General features: G+C 43.5%; 1 protein-coding gene and 1 pseudogene across 1 annotated transcript; both read right to left on the bottom strand.

The window, feature by feature from the left end:
- Window positions 1-15,081: 15,081 nt before the first annotated feature.
- On the bottom strand, window positions 15,082-16,588 carry LOC131613719 (cytochrome b-like; annotated as a pseudogene).
- LOC131613718 (cytochrome b-like) lies at window positions 16,584-18,079 on the bottom strand. Its single transcript, XM_058885366.1, has one exon. It carries the CDS (start codon window positions 17,391-17,393, stop codon window positions 16,584-16,586), a length of 810 nt encoding a protein of 269 aa, XP_058741349.1. The 5' UTR covers window positions 17,394-18,079.
- Between the last annotated feature and the right edge of the window lies 1 nt (window position 18,080).

Raw genomic sequence — 18,080 nt, 5'->3', positions numbered from 1 at the left:
TCCGCGTTCACAGGGTGCGGAAAGTTCTCGCCATCCATCGTTGCAAGCATCATGGCACCCCAGAGAACACTTTCTGCATAACAAAGGGGCCTTCATACGTCGGAGTCCACTTGCCTCGAGGATCACCTTGAGGAAGAATGATTCTTTTGAGCACCAGATCACCTGGTTTGTAGCTTTGGGGTCGCATCCGCTTGTCAAAAGCTTTTCTCATCTTCTTTTGGTATACCTGACCATGTCCAATAGCCGCTAAGCGTTTCTCGTCAATGAGGTTCAACTGATCCATCCGATTCTGTATCCATTCTGACTCGTCAAGCTCGACGTCTTTCATAATCCTCAGGGAAGGAATCTCAACTTCAACTGGCAATACCGCTTCCATACCATAAACAAGCGAGAAAGGAGTTGCCCCAGTCGATGTACGCACAGAGGTGCGATAACCATGCAAAGCAAAAGGCAACATCTCGTGCCAATCTCGGTAAGTCACTACCATCTTCTGCACAATCTTCTTAATGTTCTTATTAGCCGCTTCAACAGCGCCATTCATCTTTGGACGATACGGAGAAGAGTTGTGATGCTTGATCTTGAAGGACTCACAAAGCTCCTTCATCAACTTGTTATTGAGATTCGATCCATTATCCGTAATGATCTTCTCAGGAATCCCATAACGACAGATTATATTGTGCTAGATAAAACGAGTAATCACTTGCTTGGTTACATTCGCATAGGATGCGACTTCAACCCACTTGGTGAAGTAATCGATGGCAACCAAAATGAAGCGATGTCCATTAGAAGCAGTAGGTTTAATCTCTCCAATCATATCAATGCCCCACATTGCAAAAGGCCACGGAGAAGTCAAGACATTCAAAGGCACAGGCGACACGTGCACTTTGTCAGCATAGATCTGGCACTTGTGACAAATTCTGACATGGTTATGACAATCAGTTTCCATAGTGGACCAATAGTAACCAGCCCTCAAGATCTTCTTAGCCATCGTATGCCCACTAGAATGGGTACCAAACTCACCTTCGTGCATTTCCTCTATGATTTTTGAAGCTTCTTCCTTAACAACACATCGGAGCAACACACCGTCATGATGCCTCTTGTACAATACACCACCGTTGAGGTAAAACTTAGCTGCAAACCTTCTCAGAAACTTCTTATCAGTCACCGACGCTTTGGGAGGATACTCTTGAGTTTCGAGGAACTTTTTGATATCATGATACCAGGGATTACCATCCAACTCAACATCAGCCTCAAAGCAAAATGCTGGTTCGTCCAATCTGTTGATGGTGATGTTAGGCGCTTCATTGGCCCATTTCACTTTGAACATGGAAGCCAACGTAGCGAGAGCATCAGCAAGATTGTTCTCTTCTCTAGAAATATGCTCGAATGTGATCTCATCAAAGTACGGAATGAGTCTCATCACATGCTCCCTGTATGGAATCAGATTCTGATGGCGAGTTTCCCAATCTCCATTAATCTGGCTAATGACAAGGTTGGAATCCCCATAAACTTTCAAGTACTTGATTCGCAAATCGATCGCAGCTTCGATACCATAGATACAAGCTTCATACTCAGCCATATTATTAGTGCAATCAAAACAGATTCTAGCTGTAAACAGAATATGAAAACCAGATGGAGAAGTAATTACAGCTCCAACACCATTCCCGAGTGCATTAGAGGCACCATCGAACACTAGCGTCCATCGCGATCCTGGTTCGGGTCCTTCCTCTGGTCCGGGAATGTTACAATCTCTAATGTACAGGACGTCCTCATCGGGAAATTCAAACTTCATCGGTTCATAATCTTCAACAGGCTGATGTGCCAGATAATCCGCCAACACACTACCTTTGATGGCTTTCTGGGTAGTATACTGGATATCATATTCAGTCAAAATCATTTGCCACCTGGCTACTCTTCCGGAAAGAGCGGGCTTCTCAAAAACATACTTGATAGGATCCATCTTGGAAATCAATAAAGTGGTGTGAACCAACATATACTCCCTCAGCCGGCGAGCAGCCCACACCAAAGCACAGCAAGTTTTCTCGAGCAGTGAGTATCGGGATTCACATTCGGTAAACTTTTTGCTAAGGTAGTATATTGCATGCTCTTTTCGGCCAGACTTGTCATGTTGACCCAGCACACATCCCATTGAATTTTCGAGAACTGTGAGGTACATAATCAAAGGCCTTCCTGGAACTGGAGGCATTAGTATCGGAGGTTCCTGCAGATACTCTTTCACTTTTTCAAATGCTTTTTGACAATCATTATTCCACCTGGCCGTCTGATCTTTTCTTAGTAATTTGAATATTGGTTCATAAGTGGCCGTAAGATGAGATGAATCTAGCAATGTAGTTCAAACTCCCTAAGAAACCACGAACCTCTTTTTCTGTTCTCGGCTCAGGCATCTCTTGTATAGCTTTTATTTTTGCAGGATCGACCTCAATACCTTTCCCACTAACAACAAAACCCAACAGTTTTCCGGATCGCACTCCGAAAGTGCATTTGTTTGGATTCAACCTCAGTCTGAATTCCCGAAGCCTTTCAAACAATTTCTGCAAATGAACCAAGTGCTCTTCTTCAGTGTGAGACTTTGTAATCATGTCATCAACATACACTTCTATCTCTTTGTGAATCATGTCGTGAAAAAGAGTCACCATGGCACGCTGATACGTTGCCCCTGCGTTTTTCAACCCAAAAGGCATGACTTTGTAGCAGAAAGTTCCCCACGGTGTGATAAACGTTGTTTTCTCCATGTCTTCTGGTGCCATCTTGATTTGATTGTACCCAGAGAAGCCATCCATGAAGGAAAACACTTTAAAAGGAGCAGTATTATCGACCAGCACATCAATGTGAGGAACAGGAAAATCATCTTTCGGACTCGCCCTGTTCAAATCTCTGTAATCAACGCACATCCTGACCTTCCCGTCCTTCTTAGGTACAGGAACAATATTCGCAACCCACGGCGGGTAATTCACAACTTGCAAGAAGCCAGCATCAAACTGTTTCTCAACCTCTTTCTTAATCTTCTCAGACATATCTGGGCGAGTCCTTCGAAGCTTTTGCTTGACAGGAGGACTATCTTCCTTGAGAGGTAGACGGTGTACCACAATATCTGTATCAAGACCTGGCATATCCTCATAGGACCAAGCAAAGATGTCCGCATACTCTTTCAACATAGCAATAAGTCTCTGCTTCACCCTATTCTCAAGCGCAGCCCCTATCTTGACTTCTCGGACTTGCTCTTTAGTGCCAACATTTATCATCTCAATTGCCTCCTGATGCGGCTGAATCGATTTCTTTTCTTCCTGTTTCAACAATCTGGCTAACTCATTGGGGAGATCACAATCTTCATAAGCTTCCTCCCCGACTTGGTAGATCGGATTGTCAAAATCATAATAAGCAATAGCGGAACTGTTACCAATGGAATCCCTAGTAGTGGAACATCTGCATGATTGATGTTTTTATTTTAGTTTTATTTTTATTAAGCTATGTGCAAGTGTGTGCAAAAACATTGCCATTTAAAGGAAAAAGTTAAAAAGAAAGACAAAGAGCAAAACATTTGAATGCAAAAACGTCCTTTTATTTCATGACTAACTTTGAAAAATGCAAACGGCATGGCCCTACAAATGATTCACTACGCCTTGGGCAGAACGTAGGAATTATGTCATGATAAGAAAAGTAAAAACAAGGAATTTACTCCTGAGCTTGTGTAACTTGGATGACATCTTCGATTGTCCAGTTGCAAGGCATCTCTCCAGGAATACTTGGACGAATCGAGCTATCAAAGTCACAATCACTATCTACCTCTTCACCATTGACAATGGCATTAACCTGGCCATCTTGAATGACACCACCACTCACAAACTTGACCGGGCTAAGGATATTAGGCTTTGGCGATGAAATATGCTTTCCAGGATTGAAACCAAGACCATTCTTATCAAATTTGGGATGCGCATCAATTACCTGCCCCAGCCTTCCACTCTTCCAGTCTCAACAACAACCTGAGCGTCTTTCAGAGAAGACATGATCGTTTCTGGCTTCGTTATCTCATAAGGAGGAGTTCTCACAGCATTCACAGCCTCAAACGCTTGGAACGGCGTCTCATGTATTTCACCTTCGATCTCCACATATCGGAAAGAGGACAAGTGACTCACAATATAATCTTCTTCACCACAAACTGTCACCACTTTACCGTCAACCGGATACTTCAACTTCTGATGAAGAGTGGATGTCACAGCGCCAGCCTTGTGAATCCACGGTCGTCCCAACAAACAACAGTAAGCAGGTTGAATGTCCATCACATAAAAGGTTGTAGTAAAGATCTGAGGACCAACCTGAATTGGTAGATCTACCTCTCCGAACACAGACCTCCTTGAACCGTCAAAGGCGCGCACCACCAACTCACTAGGCCTTAACTCCACACCAGCATAGTCAATTCTCATTAGAGCTGATTTGGGAAGCACGTTTAGGGAAGAACCAGTATCGACCAGAACACGAGACAGAGTCGTCCCCTTACACTCAATCGAAATATGCAACGCCTTGTTATGGTTTCTCCCTTCCGGAGGAAGATCACGATCAGTAAATCCCAAACCATTCCCAACAGAGATATTATTGGCTACCGCCTCTAGCTGATTCACAGATATTTCATGCGGGACGTAAGCACCATTCAGGATTCTCAAGAGAGCATCTCTATGACCTTCTGAACACATTAACAGTTGCAAGATGGAAATCTTTGACTGGGTCTGACCCAACTGCTCAACAACCTTGTAATCAGATTTCCTGATGATTCTCAATAATTCCTCCACATCCTTGGAAGACACAGCACTGTCAGGCGCCCCACTCTGAATCGGAGAATTCTGGACATCGGTCACTACTTGTTTTCCTTTGGCCTTAGCCAAAGCATCTGCATTGTTTTGAACAAGCTGAGGAGAGAACACCCTACCACTGCGAGTGATCCTACCAGTATCGGTGAAATTATCATTGTTTGCCACTGAGGCCTCGACAAGCTTCTCTTTAGATGGCCCGCCTTCCTCCTTCGTGCCATAGTAATATACGTCTGAACCATAATGCCAAGGGATGGCCTTCTCACTCTCATATGGAATAGGCCCTGGCACAGTAATCATCAACGCTGTTGGTTGTTCCTCATATGGGATACTGACAGGTATCTGAATAGGCACTTGGATACATATTGGAACAACTGGATCATAAGGAATTGAGATCACAGACACTTCACCATCCTTACTCTTCGCACCTCTCAACCTTCGATAGAACTGAAGAGGACCCTCATCAATCAGCTTTTGTACCATACCTTTCAAATCATCACAACCTTCGGGTTGACTTTTGCAATTCTCACAATCCACACCACAGCCCGGGAAGATGCCGTTATTGACCAGATGTTTCACAGATACAAGAGGAAAAGTCAAACAGCTCACATCAGATACAACATTTATCTCTTCACTCTCAATGGCATTCACACCCGAACCTCCGTGAGTAGGCATCGGATTATTGACAATATTGGGTGTAGGAGTGAATTGAATAATCTTTTGATCCAACAAGTCCTGGACTTTGTTCTTCAACGCAATACACCTCTCGGTATCATGCCCAGCGGCCCCTGAATGGAAAGCACATCGTGCATTCGCATTGTAATTCGGAGATTTGGTGTCCGGAGCATTCGGAGCATCTCTCAAAGTAATCTTCTCAATCTTGAGCAAATGTTGCAACACTTGAGAATAAGTCATAGGAATCGGATCAATCTTTCTGTGAGGCCTAGTCCTGGGAGGATAGCGATCATTACTGGAATGTTGTCCCTGCTGTTGTTGTTGTTGTGGTACTGGGATCATGACAGCATTAACCTGTGAATTGCTTCTCCCCGAACCCCTTCTTCCATATATGGCATCCGCATTTCCTTCTTTCCTTCTGGCATAACCTTCAGCTTGCTTCTTACCACCCGCAGAATTAGAAGAAGCTCCCAACTGAATTTTCCCCATCTTTAGACCCATCTCAACACGTTCGCCATATCTCACCATTTCAGAAAAGTTAGCTGAAGCACTGCAAGCCAAATAATAGTGTCCAGACAAGGTACTGGTGAACATGTCAATCATCTCACGTTCAGTCATCGGTGGCTGAACTCTTGCGGCTAACTCACGCCATTTCTGAGCGTACTCTTTGAAAGATTCTTTAGACCCCTGAACCAAACTCTGCAACTGGGTCCTGTTGGGCGCCATATCAACATTGTACTGATAATGCTTAATGAAAGCCTCCACAAGATCTCTCCAAGAATGGATATGGGTGCGTTCAAGTTGAACATACCACTCCAAGGAAGCTCCAGCCAAGCTATCCTGGAAGAAATGCATTAGGAAACCTTCATCCTCAGAGTATACTGACATCTTACGATAATAAGCCTTGACATGAGTCATGGGACAAGTCGCCCCATTGTATTTGTCAAAAGATGGAACTTTGAATTTTGGTAGGATCCTCACACCGGGAACCAACCCCAAGTCATTGATATCCATGCCTAACACCCCTTTGCCTTCAACAGCTCTGAGACGTTCTTCAATCAGACGATACCTTTCAACTTCGTCATGTGCACCTTCAGCACTATGCCTTGATACCTGGTCAAAGTTCTCAACATTGAAATCCAAATTACCACGGTTCTGATGATCTCTCCTTCCCAACAGACGAGACGGAGGTGGAGGTGGAAACCCGTGATGCTGATTGAAAGGATTATAGTGCTCTCCCACGTGATCAAACTCATTCGGATCATGGTGATCGTCAATTCTACCAGACACATCATCAAACAGCCCTGGATGTCCTCCATTCTCATTCCTTCTGGAGTTCTCGACAAGAACTCGCAAGTCATCCTGCCCCTTGGTCACCTTAGTCAATGCTTCCATAAACTGCGCCATCTGCGCATTCATCTGCTCTGTCAGTTGAGCTCTCATCTCTGCCATTTGTTCCTGAATCTGTTCCATCTGCCTTCTCTGATTGCTCCTAGTCGGATACGGGTGATTAGCCGTTTTAGAACTCCTTCTGATAACAAAACAGTGAGACATAAGATATAAGACCTGCAAAACCTGCAAATACATGACATGTATGATATATGAATGATATGCATGAAATGTTTGTCAATTTTCAGGTATCCAAGAGTTCATCCCACTTTCGGATAGGACATAGAAACCTTGATACTGAATATATTTGAATAACAATCCGCACATGAGAATAATTCAGCAAACTGAGCATACTTCATTCAAATATAACTGAGAATTTGAGTTCATACGACAAAACACATAACCGTGTCACAATGTGCTTATAAGGCATACAAAAGAAATCCAGAACATCAAAATGCGACCCCATCCAACAATCCTGGACATGGGCGACAAATATCAAGCATAAACATCAAATCCACCATCATGGGTCAAACAAATCCACCCCCCAGCGACACTAGGATCGCCTGGCAACAGAATGAGCTCCTCCATCTCCTCTCCGTTGGGCTCGGAGTCTTCTTAGTTCTTCTTCAAGTCGAGCAGTCTTAGCCTTCTCTTCTGCTAGCTGTTTATCTGAATCCCGCTTCTGCCTCTTGAGACTACTCTCTGATCTCTGTAACTGTAGACACTCTTGCTGCTTGTGGTGCAAATCTTCCTCTAGCAACTCATAGGGACGCCTCCGGGTACTAGCTTGACTTGAACTCGCGCCTTCGACTTGCTTGAGTTGGTGCATCAACCTCATCTTTGCATCTCTCTCTTCAAAGAACTTCAAATTGGTCTCTTGCTCTCTTTCGTGCAACCTGTAGTTGGTAACCAAAGCATCCTTGTAAAGTTATGTTGGCACAAATTCGGATAGAATCAAAGGAGGTTGCTTTTGAAGTGGTGCAACCCTATCATATGGCAGCAACAAGTTTCCGACCCGTTTTACAATCCATTCAACATACGGTGTCAAAGCGAGTGATTCCTTCTTCCCTAAATGGGCTCCGTTATGCTTACGGATCTTCTTCCAAGCCACAATTATCCCCTTCAACTTTTCTGGATCCGACCCCTTCTCAAAATAGACTGTCTCCGCTATCAAGTGGTCCGCCGGCTTGTCTTTCAACGTATACCCCAACTGACGCAAGGATACCACGGGATTGTAATTGATGCAACCTCTAGTACCAACCAAAGGAACATTATCGAACTTACCGCACCCAACAATCACTTCAGAAACGTTAATTCGATACTTTTGCCACTGAATATCATAAGAAGTAAGTGACATAATCCTGTGTGTCCACTTGAGCGTATCCCTTGTCTTCACAAAAAGGTCCTTTGCTGGGCAACAAAGAGAGGAACCAAATGAACAACAACTGAAGGCAACAAGTGATGGCACCACCACGTTTCTCATATCGGGAATGAATGGCATAATAAGTATCGGCCAACAACGTAGGAATAGGATTCTTTCCCATGAAGATGTGTACCGCGGCCGAGTCTACAAAATTGGGAACATTTGGGAACATCACAACCCCGTAAATAGCCACAGCAAGCAATGCGTTGTACGCGTTCCAATTCTTTTTCTCAAATTCCTCTTTAGCTTTTCTCACCAAGAACTTCAAAGAGAACCCCGAGACACCTCCATTCGACTTCCAATTATCAGATACTTCTTTTATGCTCAAATAAAGAGCAGCAGCGATCAACTTGAAATTCACTTCTTTTGGAACGTCGATGAACGGCACTTCGTCTTTTACCTTGAGATTAAGAATGATAGAGTACTCTTCCAATGTCAGAGCCAATTGGTAATCCTGGAACGTAAAACACCTCATTTCAGGATCATAGAATTGCATCAAGGTTTGCAAAGCAGGAGTATCAACCACAGTTTCCAACAAAGTCAAAATATTCCCATAATTCTCCGTGAAACTCTTCAAGCAGAAAGCGGTCATCAATGAACTCAAACCCTCTAAGGCGGTCAACGGCTCTCGGAAGAAGCTGTAGGTGTGCGTATGTCTCTTTGCTTCCTTGACAGTATCAATGGGAGTGTCCATCTTTAGCTCGAGTGAACTCCTGAATGTCCCTGAAAAATATGACATGCAAATGCTTATTATACATATATTTTTTTTTGAGTTTCTTTTGGAAATAAATATGCTATGATGCAAAGTGGTGGGGCTTGTTGCCGCCCACCAGGCATTCTGGACTGCCGGTAACACACATAGTACATAGCCAAAGGTTCGGCCCCCCAAATGGTATACCACACGGAACACGGAATATCAATCCACGGAACCAAAGCCCATAGTCAACAACACACTGGAATGGAACACATATTACCACTCGAACAAGAACCATAGTACCCTACGAACAGGAACCAATAGTACACTCGAACAAGAACAGCGGTAACCCACGAACAAGAACAGCGGTAACCCACGAACGAGAACAGCGGTCACCAACAATGTACCTGTTAAATGATCATTGATTCCCGCCCCACTCACGGGTAAAATCTAGGCCAAGGTAAGGTCATGAAACGCAGTATACGGTCCGCCCGAAGGTAAGCATCATCACAGCGCGGAAGCGGGTGACGATAATACCTCCGTTTGAAACCACTACTCTGCTCGTGGTCACATAATCCGTCCCGAGACGTACACCTCGAGACAAACCATGCTTCCACTCTATCCTAGGGTTCCTATGGTTCACACATAGCCTGGGTATTGGGCCTTTTACCTCTTGTAACACCCACCCAACAGACAGAGATCCAGCCAGTCCAGAATATGATGCAGAAAAGTAAAAGCGCACATAGAATGCAATGCAAACAGGTAAATATGCAAAGCAGTAAAAACACCCAATGATAAACACACAAGCGCTAGGATCGACTCGCTAGGTCCGGACCAGCAACAGGTCGAGACGTCCCCAGCAGAGTCGCCAGCTGTCGCTACCGCGAAAATTAACAGAGTCGCCACTAACATATTTATCCTGAAAAGGAAGGGAATGCCAGCAAACCATAAAACAAAACAACGGTCTCACGACCAGAGAAAAAGGGTAAGGGAGTCGGTTACGCGAGGGGAAGGTATTAGCACCCCTCGCGCCCATCGTACTCGATGGTATCCACGCTTGTGTCTAAAACTATGGGTGTGTAAGCAAACTACGCTAATCTGGACTAAAATGAATGCAGAATGTAGGGAAAAGAAAGGATTGTACTCGCACGGGCCCTACCCCGCTGCCTACGTATCCGTTTTGCGGAATCAGAGGTACCATAGCTCGGCTAACTAATTTTTGTTTGTTTTGTATTTTTTAGGTGAACGAGTTACATTCACACTCCGCTGCTCGACCTTTGGAGACTTATGCTTGGGAATGGAGCGGAAATAACAAGCTCTTAAGAAAAGAAAATCAAAGAGTGTGGTTTGTGTTTTAAAGAATGCATGAGGAAGACCTAAACTAGGGGGGAAAGCTTGCTACGTAATGTTATCATACAAAGGGTACATGTCTAAGCTAAGCTATCAACCTGCAAGGGAAAAGGGGAGGCACACAAGAATATCACACAAACGAGCATCCGCTCGTAAAGCAAACAAACCAACGGTACTGACCGAATGGTAGAAAAGCGGTCCCGCCATAGCCAAGGGGAGCAGCTCAACCCAAGTCAACCAAGCATTAGACCTCGTGAAAATGATCGGGCCATAGACAAGAGGGCGGACCCCTCTCAGCAACCAAGCCGTCACGGATCTGAAAGGAAAACGGTGCATGCGTACACCGAGCATCAACGTCGGGCGACGCGAGCTATAGGAAAGGCGGGGGTCCGGCTACATGAACCCTTTTCCTGACATACTCGATAACAAGATCTTTTGCAAGTTCGGAAGCGAGCGACGCGAAGCGTGCGCATACCAAACGGACTCGATGAAACTAGGCGGGGGTTGATTGCTAACCCTTCCCGCGTGCCTTCCATGAGGACTTAACGGAGTGCCATATAGGACTTATTACACCGTGACTCCCTGCCGCAAAGCACAAATATAAACACACCAACAAAAACAGAGCCTCTTTCGAGGACTTGGCCAGATGCATGTCTAGGTCCTACTTCTCATGTTATTGGATGATGCGGTAAAGCGATAAAGTGCAAGAAAAGTAAAATGAAACGGGATCAATACCAAACGGATGATGATCCGTAAACTAAGGCGAAGCAAAGCGAAGAAAGTAGAATCCCGCAAGCGAGCTAGCAAAGCAAAAGCAAATAGTCAGTATACCGATTAGCCACAAAAGCGCACAACGATCAACGTATGCATCAAGCATGATCATAATACACCTGCAAGAGGAACAAGCAAACCAAACAAGCAGATATAAAGTAATAGTGATCGTGTCTCCCGGATGAGAACACGATACGAGTGAATAGGATTGTGTTCCGCAAGTGGAACGGAACACACAAGTAACAAATGTCGACCGGTGTCTATCCAAAGGCCTTGCACACTAGCACACAAGTTAGAGATAACAAACATCGCGATCGGAATTGCGTTATTGCATTATAAGCTAAGAGGAAATGACCAATCAACGCACATATAAAATGGACAACAAATGTCAAGGGGAAAACACACATGAATAACCTACAATTAATCAACATCAATCGTCTCATGAGATAGCACGTTTCACAAGCTTTCCAACGACATAAAGAACGCGCAAATCGGAGTTACGAGTAAAAAGATACGAAGGTTTGAAGTTAGAAAAGAAAAACACAAAAATTGCACTCAGGAACCGGTTCCTGCATAGGACAACCCGGTTCCCCATATAAAAAACCAGAGAAGCAACATTTCAGAAACCTGGGAACCGGTTCCCACCTAGGGACAACCCGGTTCCTGGTACAAAAACACAGAGAGTCAGAATTTCAGAAAACTGGGAACCGGTTCCCACCTAGGGACAACCCGGTTCCTGGTACAAAAACACAGAACCAAGCAAATTTGAGATAACTGGGAACCGGTTCCCACCTAGGGACAACCCGGTTCCTGGTGCAAAAACACAGGGGGGAAAAAAACGCAGGAACCGGTTCCCACCTAGGGACAACCCGGTTCCTGGTACAAAAACACAGAAAACCAGCAATTTTGGATTGAGTGGGAACCGGTTCCCGCCTGGGACAACCCGGTTCCTGGCGTAGCAAAATAGGTTTTTATGCATTTTTAAGGCTCCGGAGCCATTCGCACTCAATCCAAAACCGTTCCAACTTGAAATTAGAGCAAACAAACATTGAAAATTCATGTTATACGTAAATCCGCGAATCAAGTGAGTCACATATCAATAAACATGCTAAGTGCGACGCGTCAAGCAAGGCAAATATTAAGCAAAAGCACTACACATGCATTTGTGCAAACACTTTGAGTGCGACACAAGTAACATACATGAACATCAACAATTAAGCACACAAAATCATCCAATAATCACGGATTCGAACACGAATATCACAATTCATCATCAACGAGCAACAATTATATGCAATCAACATAAAATCCAAACACAATTCACATGAACACGACAAATTCGAACAAAGTATGAACAAATTCACCGATCAATCATCATCAATTATCAATTAATCAAGAACAAGAGGTAGATCTAGATCCGAATTCACATAATAATCAACAATTAAGCACTTAATTCGAGATCCGAAAGCTTACCGAATGAAGATCTAACCGAAGCGCGAACACGAACACGATGCGAACGCGAACACGACACGAACGCGACACGAACCCGAACGAAATATGGAGGGAGAGAGAGAGAGTGGCGCGCAAATCTATGTGGAGAGAGGAAGAGAAATTCGAACTTCGATCTTGATTCTTCAATCCATGTTCTTGATCTTGATGAAGATTGATGAATCTTGATGAAAGTTTTTATGTGATTTGTAGTTTTGATCTATGAAAATTGAGAGAGAATTGAATGAAAGTGTTTGTGACAAATTTGGTGAATGGAAATTATGAGAGTCCTCTTTTTGATTTGTGAAGAGCAAAATGTTTATATATTGTCAACGCGAAATATCCAAATTGCCCTCGGTGCGTCTTATTTTGGCTCGTTTTTAAGGAAACTCGGTTCGACTCTCAATTCCGGAACGAAACCAATGCCACTATGAAGATGACCAAATTCTTGACTCGTCGCCGCGAGAATCGTCTCAATCCAATAAGCGATGAAGAAAATACGCCCGTTTGAATGACGAGAAACGCCAATTCATCTGGTGCGACTGTGCAGAATTTTGTGAGTACCGCTCAAAGAACTCGATAAAACCCTATCTTCGGCTCAGAATCTGAACAGGCATGTGTGACGAAGAAACGAAGCTAACGAAATTTCCGAGAAAATGCCGCCGGAATGGACTTCATACGATAAAAATCGAAGAAGTTATGAATTTTCAAACTCGGCGCGACATACTCGAAAACACACTTTTTACCGAAACAACGCGACGATTCTTAAAATTCTGGGAATTTTCCGTGCATAATTGGCCTTCGGTCCAAACATATGAAATCTTGGTAATGATGGTACGGAGCTCCAGTTAAATTTTCAAGTGAATCCGACGAGCGGATTAGGAGATATGAATTTTCCGAGGTCCGAAACCCTACATTCAGCATTGTTTTTCAGTACGAAACCTCAAGTAATTTGCAAATATGGCAACCTTCCTCAAAGAACTGGCTTCCGAGCCGAACACGAAAGTTGTAGATATCGTCGAAACAGTCGGGCTTACGCGGGAATTTAGCTTATATCACTTTCAGAATAAGACTTGTGAATTTTCTCGTATTTCCACTGTTTAAACCATTTTTCACGCCTTTCTTCTTAAACCCATGAAAACTCTTTATTATTTTTCTTCAATTTTTGAATGACGAAATAAACGTCATTATTAACTTATAGCTCAAATAAAGAGGGCAAATTTTGGGGTGCAACAGCATTGTCCATGGAGAAACCACCCCAAAGCCAAGTAACTATGGTATCTCCTACTATAGGTATGGCGCTAGCTAAGCTTGTAATTACTGTAGCTCCCCAAAAGCTCATCTGACCCCAAGGTGGTACGTATCCTGTAAAAGCTGTCACAATCATTAATAGGAAGATTACAACTCCGAGACACCGAACAAATTCCCTAGGACTGCTATAACTCGCATGATATAGACCACGAAAAATATGAAGGTGAACCACAATGAGAAACATACTTGCCCCATTAGCATGCATATAACGGAGCAACCAGCCCCCTTCAACATCTCTCATAACGTGTTCTACGCTGTTGAAAGCTAGATCCACATGAGGTGTGTAATGCATAGCTAAAAAAACGCCAGTCACTATCTGAATTACTAAACAAATACCAGCTAACGAACCGAAGCCCCACCAATAACTAAGATTGCTCGGGGTTGGATAATCTATCAAATGTTGATTAAGTGTGGAGGATATAGGTTGTTTTAGAAGAGATAATCGTTGGTTCCTTATAGTCATTTTTTTCTCTTTCCTATCGTGACAACTCAGGTTCCCCCACCTTTTTTTCGTTCTGGGGCCCTACTTAAAAAGAATAAATACAACATTTTTGATAGTACCTTTTATTTCTTCCACCTCCGAAGGATGGAGGGGGTATACAGCGAAAGAAGCGAGCGTCGAAGGGGTCATCCTGGGTTACTGAATAGTCGGACGACTGCTCGGTGACCGAATCTGAGGGGTTTTGACCGCTTTATCTTCTCCCCAGCACTCTCGGACTGATCATCTTACTGCAACAAAGCAAGCTTAGGAATGAATCTAATGGAAATTTAGGTCTCTGTCCGCTTGGAAGATTTTTCTTTCCTCTTCGGTGAAAGAGGGCAAAGGTGTGTGGGAGAAATAATTATAAAAGGAGAGAAGATTTCGTCCACCAAGCGGGACAGAGTGCAACCCCTAAGCAATTGGAGGTTCTCGTCCAGGGTCCATATCATTTGAAAACTTTTCCTATTCGATTAACATAGCTAAATTTGATTTGAATAGGATGACTCAGCGTCAGGAAAAGTCAAGTAAGTAAGTCCCCCTTTTGCCTTTCAATAAATTGGTTTCGCTGCGCCCTGAATCAATCAAAAAGCTTTTTTTTTTAATTAATCCCATTTTTTGGGGGCGAGGGTCTTTCATTAAAGGGGGGAAAAGAGGGGTGGGGCCGCCTTGCGCAGCTTTAGAAAGGAGACAATTTCATAAAATTGTCGGGATGCCCCAAAACATTAGGAGCATAAAAAATCCAAATGGAAAAAAAGATAGCAAAAGCTACCCAACCTACTAGATCATTTACATAAAAATAAGGGTAAAAAGAAATTTGATCCATCTCTGAATGTACACCCAATGGATTATTTGATCCATATTGATGCAATGCGGCCAGATGAAGAAGACTGGCGCCTACTAAAATAAAGGGGAGTAAATGATGAAGACTAAAAAAACGATTTAAGGTGGCATTGTCCATGGAGAAACCACCCCAAAGCCAAGTAACTATGGTATCTCCTACTACAGGTATGGCGCTAGCTAAGCTTGTAATTACTGTAGCTCCCCAAAAGCTCATCTAACCCCAAGGTGGTACGTATCCTGTAAAAGCTGTCACAATCATTAATAGGAAGATTACAACTCCGATACACCGAACAAATTCCCTAGGACTGCTATAACTCGCATGATATAGACCACGAAAAATATGAAGGTGAACCACAATGAGAAACATACTTGCCCCATTAGCATGCATATAACGGAGCAACCAGCCCCCTTCAACATCTCTCATAACGTGTTCCACGCCGTTGAAAGCTAGATCCACATGAGGTGTGTAATGCATATCTAAAAAACCGCCAGTCACTATCTGAATTACTAAACAAATACCAGCTAACGAACCGAAGCCCCACCAATAACTAAGATTGCTCGGGGTTGGATAATCTATCAAATGTTGATTAAGTGTGGAGGATATAGGTTATTTTAGAAGAGATAATCGTTGGTTCCTTATAGTCATTTTTTTCTCTTTCCTATCGTGACAACTCAGGTTCCCCCACCTTTTTTTCGTTCTGGGGCCCTACTTAAAAAGAATAAATACAACATTTTTGATAGTACCTTTTATTTCTTCCACCTCCGAAGGATGGAGGGGGTATACAGCGAAAGAAGCGAGCGTCGAAGGGGTCATCCTGGGTTACTGAAGAGTCGGACGACTGCTCGGTGACCGAATCTGAGGGGTTTTGACCGCTTTATCTTCTCCCCAGCACTCTCGGACTGATCATCTTACTGCAACAAAGCAAGCTTAGGAATGAATCTAATGGAAATTTAGGTCTCTGTCCGCTTGGAAGATTTTTCTTTCCTCTTCGGTGAAAGAGGGCAAAGGTGTGTGGGAGAAATAATTATAAAAGGAGAGAAGATTTCGTCCACCAAGCGGGACAGAGTGCGACCCCTAAGCAATTGGAGGTTCTCGTCCAGGGTCCATATCATCTGAAAACTTTTCCTGTTCGATTAACATAGCTAAATTTGATTTGAATAGGATGACTCAGCGTCAGGAAAAGTCAAGTAAGTAAGTCCCCCTTTTGCCTTTCAATAAATTGGTTTCGCTGCGCCCTGAATCAATCAAAAAGCTTTTTTTTTAATTAATCCAATTTTTTGGGGGCGAGGGTCTTTCATTAAAGGGGGAAAAGAGGGGTGGGGCCGCCTTGCGCAGCTTTAGAAAGGAGACAATTTCATAAAATTGTCGGGATGCCCCAAAACATTAGGAGCATAAAAAATCCAAATGGAAAAAAAGATAGCAAAAGCTACCCAACCTACTAGACCCTTTACATAAAAATAAGGGTAAAAAGAAATTTGATCCATCTCTGAATGTACACCCAATGGATTATTTGATCCATATTGATGCAATGCGGCCAGATGAAGAAGACTGGCGCCTACTAAAATAAAGGGGAGTAAATGATGAAGACTAAAAAAACGATTTAAGGTGGCATTGTCCATGGAGAAACCACCCCAAAGCCAAGTAACTATGGTATCTCCTACTACAGGTATGGCGCTAGCTAAGCTTGTAATTACTGTAGCTCCCCAAAAGCTCATCTGACCCCAAGGTGGTACGTATCCTGTAAAATATGTCACAATCATTAATAGGAAGATTACAACTCCGAGACACCGAACAAATTCCCTAGGACTGCTATAACTCGCATGATATAGACCACGAAAAATATGAAGGTGAACCACAATGAGAAACATACTTGCCCCATTAGCATGCATATAACGGAGCAACCAGCCCCCTTCAACATCTCTCATAACGTGTTCTACGCTGTTGAAAGCTAGATCCACATGAGGTGTGTAATGCATAGCTAAAAAAACGCCAGTCACTATCTGAATTACTAAACAAATACCAGCTAACGAACCGAAGCCCCACCAATAACTAAGATTGCTCGGGGTTGGATAATCTATCAAATGTTGATTAAGTGTGGAGGATATAGGTTGTTTTAGAAGAGATAATCGTTGGTTCCTTATAGTCATTTTTTTCTCTTTCCTATCGTGACAACTCAGGTTCCCCCACCTTTTTTTCGTTCTGGGGCCCTACTTAAAAAGAATAAATACAACATTTTTGATAGTACCTTTTATTTCTTCCACCTCCGAAGGATGGAGGGGGTATACAGCGAAAGAAGCGAGCGTCGAAGGGGTCATCCTGGGTTACTGAAGAGTCGGACGACTGCTCGGTGACCGAATCTGAGGGGTTTTGACCGCTTTATCTTCTCCCCAGCACTCTCGGACTGATCATCTTACTGCAACAAAGCAAGCTTAGGAATGAATCTAATGGAAATTTAGGTCTCTGTCCGCTTGGAAGATTTTTCTTTCCTCTTCGGTGAAAGAGGGCAAAGGTGTGTGGGAGAAATAATTATAAAAGGAGAGAAGATTTCGTCCACCAAGCGGGACAGAGTGCGACCCCTAAGCAATTGGAGGTTCTCGTCCAGGGTCCATATCATCTGAAAACTTTTCCTGTTCGATTAACATAGCTAAATTTGATTTGAATAGGATGACTCAGCGTCAGGAAAAGTCAAGTAAGTAAGTCCCCCTTTTGCCTTTCAATAAATTGGTTTCGCTGCGCCCTGAATCAATCAAAAAGCTTTTTTTTTAATTAATCCAATTTTTTGGGGGCGAGGGTCTTTCATTAAAGGGGGAAAAGAGGGGTGGGGCCGCCTTGCG

This window comes from Vicia villosa, linkage group LG6 (assembly GCF_029867415.1).
Source record: "Vicia villosa cultivar HV-30 ecotype Madison, WI linkage group LG6, Vvil1.0, whole genome shotgun sequence".
In the NCBI taxonomy this organism is placed as follows: domain Eukaryota; kingdom Viridiplantae; phylum Streptophyta; class Magnoliopsida; order Fabales; family Fabaceae; genus Vicia; species Vicia villosa.
The sequence above is the reverse complement of the archived record's forward strand: the minus strand, read 5'-3'. Positions and strand labels throughout refer to the sequence as shown.

What these genes read in the sequence shown, in the direction of transcription:
- LOC131613718 (XM_058885366.1), bottom strand. Translation starts at nt 17,393, where the DNA reads ATGACTATAAGGAACCAACGATTATCTCTTCTAAAACAACCTATATCC.